Source organism: Spea bombifrons, chromosome 1 (genome assembly GCF_027358695.1).
Source record: "Spea bombifrons isolate aSpeBom1 chromosome 1, aSpeBom1.2.pri, whole genome shotgun sequence".
Taxonomy (NCBI): Eukaryota; Metazoa; Chordata; class Amphibia; order Anura; family Pelobatidae; genus Spea; species Spea bombifrons.
In genome coordinates, this window is record NC_071087.1 from 114,778,039 (window position 1) to 114,787,379 (window position 9,341).

The 9,341-nt window shown below is 36.7% G+C and overlaps 1 protein-coding gene across 2 annotated transcripts; it reads left to right on the forward strand.

Annotated features, from left to right (window-relative positions):
- The first annotated feature begins 707 nt into the window (after nt 1-707).
- Nucleotides 708-8,890, forward strand: CRYBA4 (crystallin beta A4). Of its 2 annotated transcripts, none has more exons than XM_053469569.1 (6): nt 708-745; nt 5,135-5,180; nt 5,858-5,976; nt 6,979-7,120; nt 7,695-7,837; nt 8,644-8,890. In XM_053469569.1, exons 2-6 carry the CDS (start codon nt 5,142-5,144, stop codon nt 8,789-8,791), a joined length of 591 nt encoding a protein of 196 aa, XP_053325544.1. In that variant the 5' UTR covers nt 708-745; nt 5,135-5,141; the 3' UTR covers nt 8,792-8,890. The 2 variants fall into 2 exon arrangements, with proteins under 2 accessions (XP_053325544.1, XP_053325535.1); XM_053469560.1 differs by having other exon boundaries at nt 722-750.
- The last annotated feature ends 451 nt before the right edge of the window (nt 8,891-9,341 follow it).

Below are 9,341 nucleotides of genomic sequence, written 5' to 3' on the forward strand. Positions count from 1 at the left end.
CCCCAAAATATCCATGCATTATGTCGACCAGCTCGGCTTATTCTGCAGAAGCTCACAACGGTTGGCCCTTCTTAATATAAAGTGAAGTCGTGAAGCTGAAATGATCAATTCACCTAATTCACAGGTTAGTCGTGAATTCACCTTAGGGTCTGAACTTTAGTGTTTTTTTCACAGCAATGTGTTCCTGTTCCATTAAACGTGTAATTTATTTCTGCGGCACTGGGCGAGATAGTAACTTGACTCAAATTACAGCGATTGAACGCTCGCTGCTAATAATTGCTTAATGCAAACATTTTTCCAGCTGAAAGTGATTAATTATATTAATTGTATTCCTGATTTTGTCATTGAGAATTATCTTGTTCTGACACTCATTTTTAATAAGAAACCAATTGCCTATTTTAAGCAAAATTTGGTGCACCAGGCAATGTGACTCCTGTGTGATGAAGATATATTACATGCAGTTCATTATTGTCATGACATAAGTTATATGCCAACAAAAATATATTGAGTGTTAATATTTAAAGTTGATGTGTTCGCATTTCTATACATTAGCAGCTCCTCTATAGATTAAAACCATTGTGTGGACTACAGAACTCCCGAATGAGGCCTCATTGTATCTGCTGACATAGGGCTTTCACTAAAGCTCCCTCTGCCACTCTGTGACTTGATCAGCAGGCTATATAAACCCCAACACAATGACCATTTGGTGTGTTGCCTCCATTGGACTCTTGGCTGCTTTTTCTCGGTAAGGTAAGAACTGTAACACAACCAGCTCTCGTCTCAATATGACCCCACCGTGACTCTCAAATGCCACTTATTGATGGGACTGGAACGCACATGTATATTTATTAGGTGTAAAAGGCATTGAGACCAAATATTTCTATATTATTTTATTGTGCCTCTTTCAGTAACTTGAAAATGATGCTCCATTTTATTTAGTAAGCAGTAAACTTAATAATTTATTTAAACAACCACTTACTGGATCTTATATGCCTTGCGTGCTGTTTTCAGTAATTATACAGGCATGAACATTTTTTTTCAGGACGTTGAGATTATTCAGCTGTAGATGCCAATGTATATTTTATCTCTAAAATAAAGCCATATTTTACTAACATTTAAACAATATCATTTTGAAAATGATAGATACATAACGCAACAATGATTGTTAACAGTATCATAACACATCAGCTCACTGAAGCTGAAGTTAAATATAAAATATGCAACAGTCTGCAATTGCTATAGATGACGTTATTGTGTTCCAATAGGGATAAAATTGTTGCTTGCAAACAGTAAGCGTCATAATTTAACCATGTTTACATTAAATGTAAATGGAATAAATAACAAAATAAATATCTTAGTGTCAGACTTCTATTAATTAGTATAACTATGTTAACATTTAAATAATATTCTCCTTGCTGCAGACTTAAAGATATAATAATTCTATGTTGATAAATTGCTTCCCGAATTTATTACAGCCATCCTGGAAACTCCGGTTTCTTACCTTTTTCCGACAGTGTTCTACAATGCATTCTTGGACAAGAGAGAGACTATTAAACCGTGATACCAGACACTATGTTAAACTGTATTCTTATCCAGCATATTTCTCAAGGAGAAAAGCATTGACATATCAATCACGTTCTCAAGCCAGTCAAATTACAGCATTGAGACAAACATTTTGACATGAAGAATAGCCAAATTTGTTCTAGTACAGATGACAGAATGTACTTTCAGCAACAGATCTGTCAACGGCTTAAAATATATTAGTTTCTCTCTAATTTTATAACCGTAGTCAGAATCCGTGCAGTGCTTGTAGTGGGATTACTTGCATAACATTAGTAAGCAATGTACTTGAAAATGTAATCTGAGATTGAAATTAAAAATGTGTTCTGCCTTACTTGAGAAACTAGTTTCAAGATCCAGAAAATATAGATTTTCTTTTTAATATAGCTGGTTTCTGGGATAAAACGCTTCAGTTTACTGTAAAAGTAATAAAATGTGCAGGTTTAGTAATTTTGGCCTTTACGGCTGGTATGAGAACTGTATTGTATATTACATATAATCTAGTGGAATGGTAGATACAACCAATGTTTTCCATTTAGTATTACATGAAGGGGGCCCTCTTTTCCTAAGTAAAACTGAAGCAATCACTTTTAGGAACCAATTAAATTCTCCTGCACCATTTTGACCAAGCTAAAGATGGCTTTATAGTCTACATCTGTTGCATGCTGATATAGAAACACATATAATAACTTTAAGAGATAATTACCAATCTAATATTGGCCGATACCGACCATTGCTCGAGCAGAAGTTGATGGCCATCAACTGTTTTCCAACAAAATACTGTAGTATTGATATTATAATAGGGTAATGTGTACAAAACAGAACAGGACATTCCAGAAAAAAAAATATTGGCCATGATATTTTCATAGGGTTGCTATGTTTGGTAAGTTTATATTATACAGCCCTGTCAGCAAAATACTGGTTAGATGCCAAATGCCACTGTTTTTTCTTAATAGAGCTGTTATTGGAAATATTTTATGTGCCGTCTATCTCTACCTCAGCACAAAGATGTAACAGAGACACACGAACCGGTATTGATGGTTGACATGCTGTACATATAGTTTAGAGTAGCGTTAGAAGGGATGACAGCATTAATGTCAGAGACACAAAGACATAATTCCTATTATATATATATATATATATATTAATTTGATAGGAAGTATACGTATATATATATATATATATATATATATATATATATATATATTTAATGTTCCCTGCTGCACAATTTTAAATGCACAATTTTAACAATATCCGTGATGATGATTAATTTATTCATTGTTCATTTTTCACATATGCTTTAATCATCCAGTGGCTTGTTTCAAACGTCTCTTTAAATGTGCGAAATAAGTTCAAGCCAAATGTCAATGGGGGTGAGTCAGTGCAAATGACGTCCGTGGTATGAAGCCGTAGGTGTCTGAGTACACTGGGAAGGCCATTTGCATTAAACAATTCATATCTAGATTAACTACTGTGAGATATTTCAGCGTTTGCAAACTGTGCTGTCGACAAGATGCGTGTCAATTCCATTTACTGTTTGTGGGAAGAGTGGGGTCAGCGCAAGAGAGCAGATAGCAAATTATACAAATAGTTCTCTATGCACCAAACATTAAGTACAGTTCTATAAAATGTGCATAGCAGAAACAATAAAACATTTGGCTCTGCTGCTTTTTGTCCTTACTGCTTCATTACATTTGTTATTTAAGCACTACTACATTTTATCTTTGTCTTCATTAAAATGTACGATTAGAAGCACACTGAACAGATACCTTACCTTCTTTTCAAAATAGCAATCATCTGGTTAATTGTAATTATAATAATAACAAAAAAGAACCTTAAAAAGTAAGGAAGGGGGCATTATGCTTTATTTAATGTCATCCACAATGCAAGTTGTGGTTCCTAGTGCATTAAGTTATCATTAACTTAATAGACCTCTCTATAAATGTCTAGAATAAAATCCTCAATGGCAGAAGCTACCAGAACCACTAAAAATGCTATAGTAAAAGGCAATGGAAGCTTATGCACTTAAGAGATTCAATGGGGTCTGCAGAAAATGTACACGTTATTGTGCCGTTCAACGTTCAACTAGGGTTTAGAAGGTCATTGAATCTGGCTCTTGATATGCTCAGTTCTTCAAATGTACCTATACTGTGTTTGCATATACTTAAATAGCCTGATAAACCATAAAGCGGTTCTGGACTTCCTCTAACATTACTGTTAATTCTAGATTATTCAACCTCAAACAATACCATATATTACATGATAACCTCTGTGAGCTCTCTATCTGGATTAACATGTCTATTTAGTCTGTAAACCACTTGGTTTACACATGCAGGACTGTTTTTAGTGATAGGAATGCTTGTGATGGTGTAAGTGGCCCCGGTGGTCCTTGGGAGATGTCTCCTTCCGGCTGGGAGGACATGCAGACAGGTGGAGAGCTTCTGTTTATGCCAGTAATTCACTGGCATCCCAGGTCTGGATTGATGGGACGAATAATCTTCTTTTATAGCTCAGCTTCTAAAACACCAATATTGAAGGATGCCGCATATTGCTGTATTCACTAGCACCATCTTTATCGTATGTCAGTGCCATGTATGCTTCATAATGTGTCAAACTAAAAAAGAATATGGTGAAAAAATTAAAGCATCTATGTTATTGTGCCCAAATAAGGCTATAAATAAAATAATTTCATGCCATTAGACCAAAAGATAAAAATGCAGACTGTAGGTCATATACTATTCTTGTTATAAAAACAGTGATTTAGTGAAACTAAATTTGTATCCTAAAACTATAGATTGCAAATCCCTGGGTCCATTGCACAATGCAGGGGTGCTTTTGAAATAATATTTTTCTGCCTAGTATTAAAGGTGATGTCAGGTGTTGGGCCTTAATAGAAACAGTCACATACCTTTCTACTACATTAATTCTAGGACAGGACAAAAGTTGTGCTTAACTGAAAAAGAAACATCTAAGGTTTACTTGTACAAGGACACAAGCAGCATTTTCTGTGCCAGATTGATTGCCTAATGCAGAGATTGGCACATCAGCAGGGCCCTTTAGAGCAGTCATCCGGGATACCCTCTGAAAACTTTCCAATACCAGCAGCATTAACTGAGCACTCTCGTAAGACACTAGACAAACAAGAGACTTTTATTCATTAAATCACATAAATGAGTTTTCAAGAGCCACGCCGTGACATTACTTTTAAAGTGACACCCTTAGCAAACAGAATCTAAGAACTTGTACTCATTTCTAGTTTGGCACTATATATAATATTGTGTAACAGGTACACATACGGTATTTGATACATATACACATTGTAAAGATATATGCAAATCTTAACAGATAAAGTGGTATGATTATAGCTTCGGTTCTATGATCTTTATTCCGGGAACTGTATATTTTGGGATTTCACATATATTCTGCTAATTCTTTCTATGTTTTTTTTTGTTTTTTGTTTTTACAAATCACGCCATCTATTGTGAACAGAAAGATATGTGCAACCAGATAAAAGCCTAGACCTACTTTGCCTTTCTAAATATATATATATTTCTCTTTTTTCCATGCATGACAGAGCCAACATGAGTCAACATTGTACTAAATTTGCTGGCCACTGGAAGGTAATGAATTCCTTTACTTACTGACTTTCATATGACTATTATTTTATATATATATATATTAGGAACAGGTGCCTACAGTTGACCATGGAGACCAAGCACGAAGAAGTACGTGAAACATGGTATGGCCATTCATAATGTATAGTTAAGTCGGGAGCTGACTCTGCTGCAAACTCGTCCATTAAATCTTCTTTACAGATTAGATATCCATTATTTAGAGTGTGCCTACAGCTTAGGCACGATCTATGGCAAGTTCTGCTATTAGCATTCATTTACACACAAATCAAAGATGTGTACTATTAACACAGGTTTTTTGTAGCCTGATGATTGAATTTATAGCTCTGGCTTACATTTTGTTTGGGGGGGGGAATATAGTTTTTTCTTATAGAAATGTTGTTCTTATGTTTTCATTCATTGTTGAATTGTTCCATGGTGAATGGTTTTGCGGGATACAAAAATAAAAGGAAAGTCTAAATGATCTCAATATGTACAGCTTAGGGGAAAGATGTGAGAGCGAGAGAGAGAGAGAGGAGATGTCCTTATCTGCCATCACTATGTTTCTACAGAATTTTGTGGGAAGTTTTCAATTGCTTGTACAATGTGAACCTCTTTCACTTCAGCCGTTACCAGATCTGCCTTCACTGTTAAAAGTCACTTAGTGTTTGCTCCCCTGCCTACAGATCATTGTCTGGGATGAGGAATGTTTCCAGGGGAGACGACATGAATTTACCTCCGAATGCTACAACATCATGGAGTATGGATTTGAAACTGTTCGATCTTTCAAAATAGAGAGTGGGGGGTGAGTACTATTATTGTGAAATGCACAGCACTCTGCTAAAAAAAATAAAAATAACAGTTTGGTGAACAAAAACACATTACATCATCAACCAAAACCAACAGGTTTCCAGTCAGTGATGTTTCTATATTGTAACACAGCAGAGTTATCAGAGTAAGGTAGATGTGATGCTATCATCCTTTGTTTTAAAATCATTATTCATATAGAAAAACTAATGGTTCTAATTTTCCCTACTTCCAGCTAGTTGATTTTCTAAAATATGCAGCATTTATTAACTAAACTGGGAGTGAGTTTCTCTAAAAACCTCTGAAATCTCCCCATGCCAAAGGTGCAGGACCATATGAGCATCTTTTGCTGGAGAAGCTCACTTGGGTTTATCCTGGATAGTGCATAATGAACATACCTGAAACTCTCTAGCCTCAAAGTCTCCAGGTAAAACCCAAGCCTCTTGGTCAATTTCTTCTTTCACTTAGACAGCCATACCCCAGCTGAGCCCTTCTTTTGGGAGAAACTCACTAAGGTTGGCCATTGACCAGAGTCTCCAGGTTAAGCCCAGGTCTCTTGGTCAATTTCTTTGGGTAGAGTAGGTGTTTGGCTATGCCCACTCCCTGTCCACTTCCCTCTCACTAAAGGCTGTCTAGGCCAAGGCATACCCCGACACAAAGTCACACCCCAAGAGAGCACTTGGTTTCCGGTATGATAATTAAGTCACTGATCTGCAAACCCCCAGACTAGACAAACCCATTAGCTGCTACAGTTTCATTTGTGTTTGTACAATAGATGTTATCCACATGAGGTACTGATCCTGATACAAATCTACATACCCTAGGATACAGTGATGTTGTGTCAGGCAGAATAGGTACCTCCATTATCCCTAAAGTGACATCTTCCCTTAAATTAATAAACAAGATACATAGAATTCTGTATTAAAACATGTCAGTGGCATAAGCACTATACCTATTTATTACCTGCGTATCTTAAAGCACCCATAATATTTTCCTGCAGCTGGGTTGGCTACGAACATTTAGGATTCCAGGGTCAGCAGTTTGTGCTGGAAAGAGGAGAGTACCCCCGCTGGGAAGCCTGGAGTGGCAGCAATGCTTACCATGTGGAGAGAATGACTTCCTTCCGGCCAATTGCCTGTGCTGTAAGTGTATCTCACACTTGCTTTATTGGGATCTATAGGATGCCTGTAATTGATTTAAGCTACGCAAACTCATACATTTCACACACACCACAATGGGGTCTGAATATCACAACACTTTGAAAGTGCATTACATTTGTTTAGGCTGGTTAAAGTATGAGGTTTTTCCTACCTTAAGGTCATGAGCGTTGTGACATCACAACGTATGTATCATTTCGGGGGTGTAATGTAATATGCCACTTTCCACCTACTTTCATACTCATCAATACTTAGATTATTTTGGCCATGATAGAACCGACAGTGTACAATAGTTTCTTGTCCTTATGCACATGCATAAAAACTTATCTATTTAAGGAGTGGTAAATGGAATTATTTCACTGCACTGTAAAGTTTATTCAGCATTTTAATTATGTTGATCTACTTATCACACAGAATTACAAAGAACACATATATCATATTAAATTTACACAGGGTGATAGCTTTCTTTCAGTTCTGTTGGATGTTGGAAAGCTTTATTTTGACCATTGTTTAGAACTCTCAGGCTCTGTCTACAAGTAAATAATTATGTATTTTGTAGAACCACCGTGACTGTAAAATGACCATCTTTGAGAGGGAGAACTTCCTGGGCAGGAAAGGAGAGCTGAGTGATGACTATCCTTCACTTCAGGCCATGGGATGGTGTAACAATGAAGTTGGCTCCTTCCGTGTTCATTCTGGCGCGTAAGTTATGGTGCTTTGTTACTTCTACGCACAGCAGTGTGTTCACAAAACACAGGGCTTCACTATACACCATGAAGAACTCAGGACACACAGCCATTGTGGGCTCAACATGTAACTTGGTAATCCCATATATGTTCTACAAATATAGGACTAGCCACATTAATTCTCCAGTGTCATAGACAGCCTCCTTAAACAAAACAAAACGTACTTTGTAAGTATATGGATTCTTTAAACCTGCAAATATGTACCTTATGGAGAAGCTGCAGCACACAGTCTCCTGTGTGGCCCCTCGTTTCACTCCACCATTGCAGCCATTCAGTGGAAGCAAAGCATTCCCATTGAATTCAATAAAAACACGTTCTCATTAGATATGGAACACTTATATGGAGCTGACTGGTGCTAATTACCAGTATATCACATGGCAGGATATGTGTGAAGGGATAACTCAATTATTATATGACCTCTATGAATATGGCTACACTTATCCTTTCTTTAGAAACCAGGTTGAACCAGTTATTTGCTAAAAAAAAAACCATACAATTTTAGTTCATTGTATTTTAAATGATATATGATAAATTATCTTAACTGTATATGACCAGACTCAAAATGTGGTAAAGCCTTCACTATAAGTGACTCAGAGGTATTGTGACTTCTTGTCAAAGTATTTTTCAATGTATTAATTTACTCTGCATAGCTACAATCCATATTTTAGCAAAGAATTAAAAAGAAATGCAGACACACACTTTCAAGTCATGCTTATACCGTCCATTGAAATATCCACGAGTGTCATTTTTCTTTATCACCAGCTGGGTGTGCTACCAGTATCCTGGCTACCGTGGATTCCAGTATATCATGGAATGTGACCGTCACTCAGGAGAATACAAGCACTGGAGAGAGTGGGGATCCCATGCACAAACCTTTCAGATTCAATCCATCCGCAGAATTCAACAGTAACCCTCATTCACATCTAAGCATCACTGTGGCCTTTTAACCTTAAGCTCATGGAGTACCATTTAAAAAAAAGAATAAAGCATTTTTTTGTTTATTGCCTTATATTCTCGTGTCTTATTTATTTTTAAGCACTAAATTCATTAAAATTCCATGCAGGAACAGACAAGATAGTCAAACATGGAAGGTGTATTCTGGGCTAAGACATCTGAGTGGCCAGCAGTGGTGGACGAGATGTGTAAAGGAATTTTCCCTATGTCTTTGCATCTGCTATCCTAACCCCTACACGGCACGACAGGTCAATCATAATTCTGCTACTACCAATATACCCAACGTAAAGATTTGAAGAAGTCTATAGCCCAAATTGAACGTAATGATTTTCCACTGGATAAAAAATTAACTTCACGTAGCCAAAGCCATGTTTATTATTAGTGCTGCCTTTGCCCTGACCCAGTGGCATATGTCCCTTCATCCAACCATTGGCTTGATACCTCCCCTTTAATTTGTATTAAACAAAATGTGTTTGCGTTGTACTCATAAGAAAACTTTTAATCAT

What these genes read in the sequence shown, in the direction of transcription:
- CRYBA4 (XM_053469569.1), top strand. Translation starts at nt 5,142, where the DNA reads ATGAGTCAACATTGTACTAAATTTGCTGGCCACTGGAAG. An exon ending in TTCAAAATAGAGAGTGGGGG is followed by an intron (nt 5,977 to 6,978) that starts GTGAGTACTATT and finishes ATTTTCCTGCAG; the next exon opens with CTGGGTTGGCTACGAACATT. An exon ending in TCCGGCCAATTGCCTGTGCT is followed by an intron (nt 7,121 to 7,694) that starts GTAAGTGTATCT and finishes TGTATTTTGTAG; the next exon opens with AACCACCGTGACTGTAAAAT.